A 14,265-nucleotide genomic window follows, 5' to 3' on the forward strand; every position below is an offset into this window, starting at 1 on the left:
ATTGAGAAAATAATAAAAAAATTAAAAAATTAAAATATCTTTGTCTAAAATATGTTTTACTCGAAAGATCAAAATATTTAAAATAAGAAAAATTATAATTTATGCCACTCCAGAATATGCTAATTATCAATATCACTCATGAATTATTAGTGGTGCAAATGTTGCCCCTCAATTTTTAAAATGGTACATATATTGTCCCTTCGGTACAGTACGGGATGGGCAATATATGCACCGTTTTGAAAATTGAGGGGCAACATTTACACCACTAAAAATTCATGGGTAACATTGATAATTGACATATTATGAAGGGGCATAAATTACAATTTTCTCTTTAAAATATGATAGTTTTGACAAAAACAATAGTCTATATTTAAATTTAAAATTATCACCCAATACAAAGGTCTCTCTATCTCCCGTCTCCACTCCCAGAGTCTTTTTCGTGTGGCACCTGCTACTCTGCTCCACGGCTAATCTTCAAGAGGAATATAATTGCATTTCGTTTCGCTTCGACTTTCCTAACCCGCAAAGGCCCAAACCAAACATCAGAGGTGAGGATTTCTGGGCAAATTATGATGTGCATCCGTGTGCACCATGCATGGTGCACACGTGCAAAAACGACGTCGTTTTGATTAAAAATGCGCGTCCAACTTAAAAAAAAAAAAAATTATTCAGTTTTGATTCCCGTCAACAACATTATGTTGTGCATAATTTCTGAATGTATAATTATGAAATTATGGATGTATAGTTATGCAATTATGGATTTATAGTTATGAAATTATGGATGTGTAGTTATGCAATTCTGAATGTATAGTTATGAAGTTATGCAATTCTAGATTTATAGTTATGAAGTTATGGATGTGTAGTTATGCAATTCTGGATGTCTAGTAATGAAGTTATGGATGTCTAGTTATGCAATTCTGAATGTATAGTTATGCAATTCTGGATGTATAGTTATGAAATTATGGATGTATAGTTATGCAATTCTGAATTTTTTTTTAAGTCGACGTCAAAGTGACGTCGTTTTTGCATCCGTATGCACCAAACACAACATAACGACTCAGGTTTCTGTCACTTTTCCCTCAATCTCTGTATTCTTCCCAACTCTTCCCAATTTCCTTTTATTTACAAAATACAAAATAATTAAAGTTGCTACTGTAATTCCAATGAACTTCCGAAAGACGAAGCAGTAATATAATATCTCTATTATTTAGAAAAAGTATTCCATCTGCCTCATTTTATATGTCCTACTTATTATTCATGGTCAAACTAACTATTTCTTCTTTGTTTATTTTCTTTAGTATTTTAAATTTATTTTTAAATTTGATTTTTTGTATTTAACAGTACTTTTAGTGTAGTTTCTAAATATATAAATTTTGTATACTAATGCTAAATTTACCTAGTCAAGTCTCGTTAAGGGAATCAAACATATAAGATGAGACGAGTTACTATAATTCTTCTCCACAGGTCTACGTACCTATGCGTACTTCAAAATTCAAACACTGGATTACATAGTTACGTTTGGTGGCTATTTTATTGGAATTTTAAATTAGCTTTAAATATATATATATATTTTTTTGAAACCAAGCTTTAAATATTCTTAAAAAAATATGTTTATTTTTATCTTTTCCAGACATACTTTTTGTATTTGCAATTTTTCACTATCAGTCTATCACCGAATGTCTCTCCATCTCCGGTCTCCACTCCCAGAGTCTTCTCCGTGGCGTCTGCTACTCTGCTCCACCGCTAATCTTCAAGAGGAATATAATACCATTCCGTTTCCCTTCGCAAAGGCCCAAACCAAACATCAAAGGTTAGGGTTTCTAATCTGTCACATTTCCCCCAATCTCTGTTTTCTTCCCAACTCTTAGCTTCCTAATTTCCTTTTATTTACCAAATCTTGCAGTTGAAGAATAGAATAGAACGATTTTAGCTTCTGATTTCGACTGAAGCCGCCTCATTATTCTTTCAATTTAATGGCTCGACGACTCAAAACCCTACTGGAGGATGCAAGTAGGGATTTAATAAGTGAGCTGCCGATAGAGGTAAAGGCCAGAATTTTGGAGTGTTTGCCCACCCGAGACGCCGCCAGAACTGCTCTGCTCTCAAGGCACTGGAATCATGTTTGGTTGCAGCATGGGCGGCTTGCGTTCGATTCCGAAGTGTCCAACAGCGCCAAGATGATGGAGAAGGTAGAACCTGCGTGGACATAATCAATAATATCCTCTTTCTCCGTGCTGGGCCCGTTAAGAAAGTTACTCTACAGATTTCATCTGCTTATCGTATGCCGCAGCAATCTGATTTTGATATGTGGTGTCGTTATCTGTCAAGAAATGGTGTGGAGGAACTTAACATATCTTTATATAAGTATCCAGAGCCAAAATATCAGCTGCCATTTTGTTTACTCTGTTGCAGGATAATTAAGCAACTGATGGTCCAACAACTCTTTATTGATTTGCCTGTAAATGCTTGTGATATATTTTCCAATGTCACTTCATTAGCTTTCTTCAATGTTACATTTAAGCGCAGTGTTAATGGAATTGCCTCTACTATTAGTATTCCTAAGCTTGAGAAGCTGGCTTTCGAGGATTGTGGAGGGATCAATAAGTTTGAGATCAGCCCTCCAAAGCTTGAAATCTTGTCTGTTATTGGTTCTATGTATTATTTGGTTGATTCGAGATGGTTGGCACCGCATTTGAAAGCCATTAAGACTCTTTGGTTGTGTGGCTTATCGTTGGCGGTGAGAATCTAACTCATTTTTCTTGCAAATGGTTGGATAGATGTAATTCTTTACCTTTTGGCTTGTTAAAGTTCTTGTGGTGGCTAATTTTGTTTCTTAATTCCTATTTTTCAAGTTTATGCGTGTATCTATGTTTCCAACTGCAATAAATCTGCGAGTGCTGAAGCTATATGGATTACATTTTGATTATTGGGATCATCTCCTCGTTTTTATGCAATTGCTTCAAAAATGCCCCAACCTATGTGAACTGCAGATATTGGCAGTTGAGGTAGAGTATATATTTGGCAATCATGTATATGATTCTTCTTGTTTTGCTTTTTCAAATGTCCTCACAGTTGTGCTTGCTTTTCATTTCTTCTGAGTTATAGTTTCGTGGGGAGGATGACAACAAACTGAACGATGCTGCTTCAAGGCATGAGTTATTTATTCAAGAGCTGCAGATGCTTAACACAATTAAGATTGAAGCATTCAGTGATAAATCTGCACTCGAAATGCTTTTTATGAAAACGCTGCTCTCAAAATCACGTGTGCTAGAGAGAGTTGTTATTTTGAAGTCTTGGCATCATATGATTTACTCCGGGGTGAGAAAACTCCAAAGGAAGTTGGAATGCTTCCCTCGTGCATCTCCAAACGCACAGATTGTCTGCGACGGCAATTACTATGCGGGTATGTATGAGGACTGGATGGATACCCATGGTGTTAGGTTGCAGGTTTTAGAATAGTATGGTTCTATTTGGTTGCAGCTTAGAAATGTAAGCAAAGGTTGTGTTGGAAGTTGAAATGTTTGATAATTTGTAATCAGCAAGCGTTGTGGGCATTTAAGAATGTTCCTATATATATATTTGCTTTTGTTAACAAATGCATGTCCTGAAGGGCTTGAATTTCAGCCTACATTGCATCTTTCCAATTTTAAAATTTGACTGCCAAATTATATGTCTTAGGATGGTTCAGAATTAGAGGAGATGGCTGTGATGTGGCCGCAAAGAGTGTGAAGAAGACCACTCTGTTGCTGAATGTTGAGCTGTAAGTGAAGGTGCAGATAATGGAACACTGGCAGAGAGGGATTAAACAAAACAAATCATGCATGTGCCTTGCAATAAATCTACAAGTAATCAAGGTTACGTTGGTATAATGTTTAGACTACTTTACCTACTTGTAAGCAAAGTTTATAACTTATTTTGAATTAGTTGACCAGTTGAGTTGTGCTCTCGGTTGGGACGACATGATAGGGACGACATGATAGCTTATTTATAATTCAAAGGAAAATTGTCAAAATAACCTTGGACTGAGTACGAGAGTGAATAGTAAAGCTTTTATTTTTTATTTTCTTTCTAAAGGTTCCATTAAGGCTTTCTAAATTGATGAAAAATGCAATTGAATCGGAATATTAAACGACCTATCAAGTGTTACTATTGATGTGGTTAACAAATGACCTCTGGCTCTGTGGGATCGGAGCAACCTTTCAAAGTGAGGAGGCTCTTTGTGCACAATAAGCAAAGGTCTAACCTCTATATTAAGTTGAGTTACCATAATTTACATCCTCGTAGATGTTTTATCGAGTCGTTAACGTGTGGGATCCTTGGGATTGGAGATTCAACATTTTTGAACGAACAACAACAAATGACCTCTGGATGCTTATGTGGATTTGACGTGTACAAATACATTGAGCAGTCCCGGCCCCACCAAAAAAAAAACATTGAGCAGTCATTTTCACAATTGCCACAATGCAGGCTATTGGCAGTTTGTAATTGCCACACATTATAAAAATTTAATATTGATATATTTGTCGCCAACATAACTTTAAAAAAATAATATTTATCAACTAGTTACCACACGGGCATTGCACAAATAGTCTGATGTTCAATGTGTATTATTAAATTAGTGTTTTAAAATTTATTAAGGTATCATCGGTATCCTGATTTATATCAAATGCAAAATTATCAAATTTTTCAGAAAAGTAAATATTTCAAGAATGCATAACTATGACATGAGGCAGAAATGTTGGATTGGATAGTACGTACCCTAAACATAATTTACACGGACGCAATACAAGATATTTAGGAACAGTAAATGATATAATAGAGGATAAAATAGAAAAAATAATAATAAAAATACTAAAATCAAAATAATATGATCTATTCATTTCAATAAACAATTACACCAACATATTTTAGGATCAAAATAATATGAACCGTTAATTTTAACAAACAATTAAACCAACATTTTTAGTTCTTGTTACGGCCTAACTTTATTAGCTTTTATTAGATTTGTTGGTGTAGGATAAAACATTATTAATTATCCACACATTCATCACAATGCTATATATAGGCCATTGGAAATTTCAAATTAGAGAGAAATAGGCATACATGGATGTAGTTCAATGCTATATGGTGTTGGGGAAAATTCGGATAGAATATGTCGTAGACCTGGGGCTACTGTTTTTTATAGGCTGAGAATGGATGAATCCTGAAGGGATCGGTGACGTGTGCAAGACACTACCTTAAAAGCAAAAATTTCCCGGAGACGGTTGTAGTCTTACCGGTTGCTTTCGACCAGTTAACACCGAAGCTCAGGATTGCAGAAGAGAAGAAGAGAATTTGATGAGTGAATAGAACTGAGGAGAAGCAGGGTATTTATAGTATTGAAAATACTCGCCCCTCCCCTCTCAGCCATTCATGCTCCACGACTTTAGGAAGAGTTGTGGTGAAAATGCCCACAAGAATAGAAAGACTTGTTCCACCACAACTTAATGTGTGGATGGTAGATTTCTACATGAAATCTACCTCTAAAAAGGAAAAAACTCGGAATTAAAATAAAGCCCGAGTAAACCGCGACGCGCGTGCGAACCGAACCGAACCGTGCCGGGCGGGCGGCGGCGGCGGCGCGCGTGTGGGGTTCCCTTTCCTTCTCTCTCTACAATAGTTTAAGCCTTCAAAATGAGTTGGTATTAAAAAGGTGGGAATTAGTCCCTTATCCTTCCAATGTGGGACAAGAGTGTCTTCCTTCTACACACTTTAAACCACCATCTTGAATGTAATCTCCAACAATCCCCCACACATTCAAGGTGGCAAGAAGAAGACGGAATTTCTGGCATGAGTGTTGATCTTAATGTCAGTGGTTGTACCTTGAACTGACACGTAGTGACTTGAGTAACTTTCTCCTTTGATAGTGAATTAGATCTTGAACTATCGAAAGAAGAGTTAGTTTTGAACTCAGTTCACACACCAGCAATCACCCTGTAAGTATATATAACTTGGTCTTTCTCGTAAGGTCAACTCTTTGACCTGAGACCTATCTCTGAATAGGTGTGTTTAGCTTCCAGGTTTATATAACCTCGAAGTTTGCTCACTGTATCGCTATTAAGCCCATCTCCCTCGATGTTTCGAGGATGGCTCTTTTGTTTAGCCCCTTCGTGAGAGGATCTGCAATGTTCTTTTTGGATTTCACATATTCTAGTGAAAGTACGCACTTAGAATTAGTTGTCTCACAGACTCATGTCTGACTCTTATGTGTCTCCTCTTACCATTATAGGCACTATTTTTGGCTACGCATATCGCAGCTTGCGAGTCACAATGTATGGGCACTGACGGCGTAGAAGACCCCCACAATGGCACGTCTGCCAGTAGGTTTCTAAGCCACTCAGCCTCTTGCCCTGCTAGATCAAGAGCTATAAATTCAGCTTCCATCGTTGATCTGGCTATGCACGCCTGTTTCGTGGATTTCCACGATACTGCTGCTCCTCCCATGGTAAAAACATACCCGCTGGTGGAGCTCACCTCATCACTATCATTCACCCAATTCGCATCGCAATACCCCTCTAGGGACGCTGGGAAGCCAGAAAAGTGCAATCCCCAGTTCATCGTTCCCTTTAGATAGCGTAACACCCTCTTTAGTGCATTCCAATGGGTATCGCTGGGATTATGAGTGTATCGACTTAGTCGATTTACCGCAAGTGCAATATCAGGTCTGGTATAGTTCATTAAGAACATCAGACTCCCGATTATTTTCGCATATTCCTCTTGAGACACACTTGCCTCTGTGTTCTTCGAGAGTTTTGCACTTGGGTCATATGGAGTTTGCGCAGGGTTCACTTCAAAACTGTTAAACTTCTTTAGCAGTTTCTCTGTGTAGTGACCCTGTGATAACTTGTAGCCATCTTTCTCTTTGATGACTTTCACTCCAAGTATCACATCGGCTTCGCCCATATCTTTCATATCAAACTTCTCACACAGAGACCTCTTTGTCTCTTTTATTGCATTTATATTTGAGCTAAATATTAGCATATCATCTACATAAATGCAAATCAAGACAATGCTAGACTCAATCTCTTTTGAGTACAAACAAGCATCTGATCGGTTTACCGTGTATCCCATATCTAACAGTGTTTTGTGGAACTTCTCGTACCACTATTTGGGAGCTTGCTTTAACCCATATAGGGATTTTACTAGTCTACATACCTTCCCTTCTTGCCCGGGGTTGGCGCATCCAGGAGGTTGAGACATGTAAATTTCTTCTTCCAGGTCTCCATTTAGGAAAGCTGTTTTTACATCCATTTGATGGACCAGCCACTTGTGAGAAGATGCTAGAGCAAACAATATGCGTATTGTGGCTATTTTCGTTACAGGGGAATAGGTGCAGAAGTAGTCTTCACCAAACTTCTGTTTATATCCCTTAGCCACAAGTCTTGCTTTGTACCTTTCAATCGACCCATCGGGTCTCATCTTCCTTTTGAAGATCCACTTACAGCCAATAGGTTTGGCTCCCTTCGGTAGGTCACCTCCCAAGTGTGATTAGATTTGATTGAATCTAGCTCACTTTGTATTGCTTCTTTCCAGAAGACCGCATCGACTGAGCGCATAGCTGCCTCAAAGGATTTTGGTTCCTCCTCTAGAATTAACTGACACACAAACTGATCAGAAATTTCATTAATGTCATTTACTTCAGAAATGTACGTAATGAAATCAGGCCCAAAACTTGTCTCGGTCCTTTTTCTCTTACTCCTTCTAGGTTCTTCTGACTCAAGTTCTGTTTCAGAAGTTGAAGGTAGTGAGGACGAGACTTTTTCATAGGTATTTGATCCACGTTTTAGTGGGAATATGTGTTCGAAGAACTCGGCCTCTCGTGCCTCGCACATAGAGTGGCCGTCTAGGTACATAAATCTATATGCAGCGCTATTTTCTGCATACCCCACAAATATTGCATTTGAGGTTTTGGGGCCAAGATTAGGTTTCTTGAAGTAAGGAAGACCTACCTTGGCCAGGCACCCCCACACTTTGAAGTATTTTAGATTGGGTGCGTAACCTTTCCATAGCTCATATGGAGTTTTTTCATAACCTTTGTGAGGTATCCTGTTGAGGGCGTGGTTAGCTGTAAATGCAGCTTCCCCCCCCCCCCCCCCCCCCCCACAAAGAGTTAGAAGCGCCTGCGCTTATTAGAAAAGCATTTATCATTTCCTTTAGGGTTCTATTTTTCCTTTCAGCCACACCATTTTGTTGTGGTGTATAGGGTGCTGTCACCTCATGGATGATTCCATGTTTTTCACAAAAGGTTTTGAGGGAGGTAGACTCATACTCTCCACCTCTGTCAGACCTAAGTCTTTTTATCTTTTTCTCTAACTGATTTTCTACTTCAGTTTTAAAGCTTATAAATTTTTGTTCTGCCTCATCTTTAGTTCTAAGCAGATATATCTTTGAAAACCGAGTGAAATCATCTATAAATGATATATAATATCGCTTTCCTCCTTTTGTCTCAGTATTTTAAAAATCAGCTATGTCTGAGTGTATTAACTCTAGAGCACAAATTGTATGATGCTTTGCAGTAATGAAAGGTTTTCTAGCTAGTTTAGCTTCAGCACATACTTCACATTGAGAAAGCGAATCATCTTGCACGTTTGAGAGCATATTCATGGTTTTTAATCTACTCATGCATTTGAGACCAACATGTCCTAATCTAGCATGCCATACATCAAAAGAAACAGCAATATACGCAGAACCGCCATTACGTGTGGCAAGATTATTCATGAAAGTTTCAAAGTTTGCAGAAGTGAATGCAATGAGGGGCAAAACAAACAGCCCCCCACGTAAATAAGCCTTCCCTAGGTACTCCCCTCTACGGGTCATGATCATTCTCTCGGATTCAAACACAAGTTTGATCCCGGCCCTAACCAACAAGGGCCCTGAGACCAAGTTCCTCCGCATAGTGGGGACATACAACACATTAGACAGAAACAGATACTTTGTGGAATTGAGTTTTATCTCTACTGTTCCTACTCCTCTTACCTCAGCAGTACTGTCGTTTCCCATATAGACTTGATCTCCTTGTCCTTGAGTGAAGGCACGAAACTCCTTGAACATGATCCTACTCGCACAAAAGTGCCGAGTTACTCCAGTGTCTATGATCCATTCTTCCGTGCCAGTCACCACATTTGCTTCCAGCGTCACAACCGCTGCTATGACTTCAGTCTCTTCCACCACGTTTGCTTTATTCTTGTTCTCTTGTTGGACATTCTTTTGGTCGTTTGCGCCCCATCGGCGATGGCACTGCGCCGCGCGATGACCATTCTTCCCACAGACGTAACAAGGTCCTCCTTTCCCTTTCTTCTGGTTGTTTTTGAACTTGTTGTTATTGTTGGCTTTGACTCCTCTTTTCCAGCCTTTATTTTGTCCACCACTCCCAGTTCTGGACCTATCACCTTTAACATCACTGGATTCAACCATGTTAGCTTTTAACGTACCAGAATTAGAAACAGACCTTTGTTGATAGGCGTCTTCTATGTTGATGTGATTGACCATCTCTTCCCAAGAGTAATCCTTGGACTCATGTTTTACTTTGTTTTGAAACTCTCCCCAGGATTCTGGCAACTTCTCAAGTAAGGCATAGGTTTGTAGCACTTCACTTACCGGAACGAGTTCAGCTTCAAGGTCGGACACCAGATTCTCATATTCGTGCACTTGCTCGATCACTGGTTTCGTATCCACCATACGATAGTTGAGCCACCTCCCAACCGTGCACTTCCTCCGACCAGCATCATCAGCGCCATACTTCCTTTTGAGCATGTCCCAGATCTCCTTTGCAGATTTGTATTTAGCATAGATGTCTAACAGGTTGTCAGACATGTGATGCAGCAGAAGACCGCGAACCGTTTTGTTGTCCCGCTCGAACTTAGCCCGGATGTCTTGAGACTTGTCAGTTGTGACAGGTTCAGGTGTTGCAGACGCAGGGGTTGAAGTGGAGCCGTCCTCTGTTTGAGGATTAGTGGAGTCAGCAGCTTTCGCTTGAGCAGGTTCAGGAACATACGTGAAAACGTATTCCAGTTCAGCAGATTCGATGTGTATGAGCATTTTGACTGCCCAACGACGATAGTTTAAGCCGTCAAGAGGTTGAAGCTTGGCAAGGTCAGATGCAGGCTTAGGTACGAAGCTCGACATCATATCCGAAATAATAAAAAGAATAAATTTTTGCTTTTAACTGTTGGGGAAAATTCGGATAGAATATGTCGTAGACCTGGGGCTACTGTTTTTTATAGGCTGAGAATGGATGAATCCTGAAGGGATCGGTGACGTGTGCAAGACACTACCTTAAAAGCAAAAATTTCCCGGAGACGGTTGTAGTCTTACCGGTTGCTTTCGACCAGTTAACACCGAAGCTCAGGATTGCAGAAGAGAAGAAGAGAATTTGATGAGTGAATAGAACTGAGGAGAAGCAGGGTATTTATAGTATTGAAAATACTCGCCCCTCCCCTCTCAGCCATTCATGCTCCACGATTTTAGGAAGAGTTGTGGTGAAAATGCCCACAAGAATAGGAAGACTTGTTCCACCATAACTTAATGTGTGGATGGTAGATTTCTACATGAAATCTACCTCTAAAAAGGAAAAAACTCGGAATTAAAATAAAGCCCGAGTAAACCGCAGCGCGCGTGCGAACCGAACCGAACCATGCCGGGCGGGCGGCGGCAGCGGCACGCGTATGGGGTTCCCTTTCCTTCTCTCTCTACAATAGTTTAAGCTTTCAAAATGGGTTGGTATTAAAAAGGTGGGAATTAGTCCCTTATGCTTCCAATGTGGGACAAGAGTGTCTTCCTTCTACACACTTTAAACCACCATCTTGAATGTAATCTCCAACATATGGAACTCCCCATATGGCCATATCCAAGATCAGATCCCATAAGATGGAATATATGAAATAGGAATTATCCCATATATACGCTGAATTGGAACTAGAAAGCTGCTAATTAAGGTTGTTGTTTTGGATCCGATCCGATGGATATAATAAGTGAGCTTCCAGACGATGTAAAGGACAAGATTTTAGAGTGTTTGCCCACTCGAGATGCTGCCAGAACTACTCTACTCTCGACTCACTGGAAAGATGTTTGGTTGCGCCATGAGCGGCTTGTGTTCGATACCCACTTCTTTGAATGTCTCAGAAAATGTGAGGGTGATAAACCCGTGGGGCTCATCAATGTTATAAACCACATTCTCTTGCACCGTGCTGCTCCGGTTAAGAAATTTAGTTTGTGCATTTCTTGTCCGGAATTGGAAGGTCGTCCTAAGCCACAGCAGTCTGACATAGATTGTTGGTGCCTTAGCTTTATATATCAAGGAATGGAGTTGAGGAGCTTAATATCACTATATTTGGAGAACAATATAAGTTGCCGACTTGTACAATTTTGTGCCCAACAATTAAACAATTGAAACTCGGGGGTTTCAATTTTGATTTTGATTGCTCGATAAATGGTGCTGGTTGTATATTTCCTGGCATCACTTCATTAGTTTTCTATGAGGTTGAGTTTAAGAGTAGAATTAATGGAGGAGTCGTCTCTGATCTTGAGAAGCTTTCTTTCCATTTTTGTGTTGGGATCAATAATTTTAAGATCCGTGCTCCAAAACTGAAAAGCTTGGATTATTTGACTTTTGTTTTTCATGCATTTAAACCCAGATGGTTGTCGCCTCATCATAGACTACTTAGTGCTTATTGCTTATATTTGTTGTGGGTGAGAATCTTTACTTTCTTCCCATCTTAATGCAAGTATGTATGCCTGCACGAGGGCAGCTCAATTGGGCGTTCTTGAGTGGGAGTTTCACAAAATTAATTTGGTGAGCACCAAGCACATGTTCTCCCACCTCGGACCACTATATCCAATCCTATTGGGTCTAGGGAAAACAAATTTTGCCATTTTTTTTTTTTTTTGTCCTTGAGGCTTGATAGAGTTCTTCTCATGGCTAATTTAAGTTTCCTTTACAATTTCTAAGCTTGATGAAGTTGTAGTAATGGCACAGGAGTTCCCAACAACAAATCTGCAAGTAATATGGGTGATAGATTCAGACTTTGGTCCGATCACAATTGATTTGGAATTGCTTGAAAGATCCCCCAACCTATGTGAACTGAAGTTTCAAGCAGAAAACATGCTGGTACGAAATGTAATCTATTGAAATCATGTGATTTTTTTTTCAAAGATTTATATAGTAATGAGTACTCAAATCATGTGTTTTTCCCCCTCAAATTCCCCGCGAAATATCTTCCAATGGGGCATCAAAATATTCCCATAAAGTCTTAGGAATGGGATATTAGAATATCTCTTTTAGAAAATTTACTGTAACCACTTAGCAACATCTTTAACATCTTTTTCAATCCAGTAAATGATTGATTAGCAAAATCTTTTTGTTAGCACTCCTCTCTTTCCCAGGCCACATCTTTGAACTGCTTTAGTTTTAAAACTTTTAAGTATGAATATTTAGTGATAATATAATGGTAAGGGAATTGTTTACAGTATTCAATTCCTAATTTTGAAAAGCTGGTTTTGGATGATTGTGAAGGGATTAGGAATTTAGAGATCAAACCTCCAAAACATCATTAATATGTCCTCCTCACGATGATATTGAAGCTGCTGCAAGACTTATGGGAAATCTTGATGGTTACATCGTTAATCAAGATTGATTCATTTAGTGGATCTAAAAGCGAAATATTTTTTTTGTAAAAATGCTGCTCTCGAAATCTCCTACACTAGAAAAACTTATTATTCAAAAATATGAGAATATGAAAGCTTGCACAACGGATAGATTTAGTTTAAGTCTCCATCTAGTAAGTTGAGAGACAAAATGCTTGGAAATAAAAAAGATATAAAAATGGATTAGTTCCTAAAATATATGTCAAAATAAATAATAGTCATAAAAAAATGAAGAAGTATTGTGGCTTATATACCTCGAAATTAAAATCCAAGCTTTGGGACTCATTCATGCAAAGGGAAGACAAAAAGGGCAAATTGGATGTACGAGGATAGAACTAACAATGTCATAAATCCAAACGAGCAAAAGAAGTGATTGTTTTTTGTTTAGCATACATAGCACAAAAGAAAGAAAGGAAATCTAGCTACTAAGTACATCAACACCCCCTCCGCTGCTATGCACTCCCTACCAGCATTGGTGGCAATCCAGCTAGTAACAAGCTCCTCCATATGGGCAGTGGTGTAGTCCTTCACGTCTTTTTTGAAGGCCTCGGATCGGAGCTCCGGTAATGTGACACCGCAAAGGCAGTGGTGTAAATCAAGCCCCACAATTTACATATTGAATGTTCACAATTTTATATACTAAGTGTTCACAATTTACATACTGAATAATGTTCATATAAATTGTGTATTTTGACTCGGGTCCACCTTGCAAGGTGATAATCGTTATGTTGTGGAACCGTGTCCACCTTACAAGGTGGACACTGCACGGTTCTGTGTTCATAATTACTGAACTTTATGTTCATAATTATAAATCTATATATTCCTAATTATTGAACTTTATATTCACAATTACAGAACTCTATGTTCATAATTACTATACTGAACTATATATTCATAATTATAAAGCTATATACTCATAATTTTTGAACTTCATATTTACAATTATTGAATCTCTATATTCATAATTACATAACTATATGTTCATAATTATGTTCACAACTCTATATTCATATTTATAGAACTATATGTTCATAATTTTTGAACAATATATTCATAATTATGAATAATTTTGGAACCGTGTTCACCTTACAAGGTGGACACAGTTCCACAGCATAATTTGTCGCAAGGTGAACCCCCGGGTCCATGGCATAGGCAAATTATATCATGCACCGCAGTGCATAATCGATTATGCACCGCGCGTCTTTTTTTTTTAAATGAAAATAAACAGTGTTTGTTTCCGCCGTTTCGCACCCTTTTGCAAAAAGTAACTCTGTTATTCAGTGTCATTTTGTATACACTGCAATTTCAGTTCAACACAATTACAGTTTCATTTCGATATAACTATAGTTTCATTCAATATTTATAGACTCAAATATGTGAAAATGTTATTTAATTTTATTTTATATACACTATAGTTTCATTAAAACACAACTACATGATCATTTTGATATAATTACAGCTTCATTGTACAATATACACTCAAATATGTGAAATGTTATTCAGTTTCATTTTATATAGACTGCAGTTTCATTTCACTATAACTACAGTATCATTTTGATATAACTGCAGTGTCGGTTTAGATAT

At 38.3% G+C, this 14,265-nt stretch overlaps 2 protein-coding genes across 2 annotated transcripts; both read left to right on the plus strand.

Moving 5' to 3' along the window:
- The first annotated feature begins 1,822 nt into the window (after positions 1-1,822).
- LOC109147247 lies at positions 1,823-3,652 on the plus strand. The gene is made up of 3 exons (XM_019294893.1): positions 1,823-2,737; positions 2,853-3,005; positions 3,106-3,652. Exons 1-3 carry the CDS (start codon positions 2,282-2,284, stop codon positions 3,457-3,459), a joined length of 963 nt encoding a protein of 320 aa, XP_019150438.1. The 5' UTR covers positions 1,823-2,281; the 3' UTR covers positions 3,460-3,652.
- A 7,344-nt stretch (positions 3,653-10,996) lies between these two features.
- Positions 10,997-12,591, plus strand: LOC109147230 (FBD-associated F-box protein At5g38590-like). Its single transcript, XM_019294859.1, has 4 exons — positions 10,997-11,309; positions 11,507-11,727; positions 11,987-12,145; positions 12,505-12,591. The coding sequence occupies exons 1-4, from the start codon at positions 10,997-10,999 to the stop codon at positions 12,589-12,591; spliced, it is 780 nt and encodes a 259-aa protein (XP_019150404.1).
- Positions 12,592-14,265: the final 1,674 nt, after the last annotated feature.

Source organism: Ipomoea nil, unplaced genomic scaffold, assembly GCF_001879475.1.
Source record: "Ipomoea nil cultivar Tokyo-kokei standard unplaced genomic scaffold, Asagao_1.1 scaffold1978, whole genome shotgun sequence".
In the NCBI taxonomy this organism is placed as follows: domain Eukaryota; kingdom Viridiplantae; phylum Streptophyta; class Magnoliopsida; order Solanales; family Convolvulaceae; genus Ipomoea; species Ipomoea nil.

What these genes read in the sequence shown, in the direction of transcription:
- LOC109147247 (XM_019294893.1), top strand. Translation starts at nt 2,282, where the DNA reads ATGCCGCAGCAATCTGATTTTGATATGTGGTGTCGTTATCTGTCAAGA. An exon ending in TGTGTGGCTTATCGTTGGCG is followed by an intron (nt 2,738 to 2,852) that starts GTGAGAATCTAA and finishes CTATTTTTCAAG; the next exon opens with TTTATGCGTGTATCTATGTT. An exon ending in TGCAGATATTGGCAGTTGAG is followed by an intron (nt 3,006 to 3,105) that starts GTAGAGTATATA and finishes TCTGAGTTATAG; the next exon opens with TTTCGTGGGGAGGATGACAA.
- LOC109147230 (XM_019294859.1), top strand. Translation starts at nt 10,997, where the DNA reads ATGGATATAATAAGTGAGCTTCCAGACGATGTAAAGGACAAGATTTTA. An exon ending in ACAGCAGTCTGACATAGATT is followed by an intron (nt 11,310 to 11,506) that starts GTTGGTGCCTTA and finishes TCACTTCATTAG; the next exon opens with TTTTCTATGAGGTTGAGTTT. An exon ending in ATTGCTTATATTTGTTGTGG is followed by an intron (nt 11,728 to 11,986) that starts GTGAGAATCTTT and finishes ACAATTTCTAAG; the next exon opens with CTTGATGAAGTTGTAGTAAT.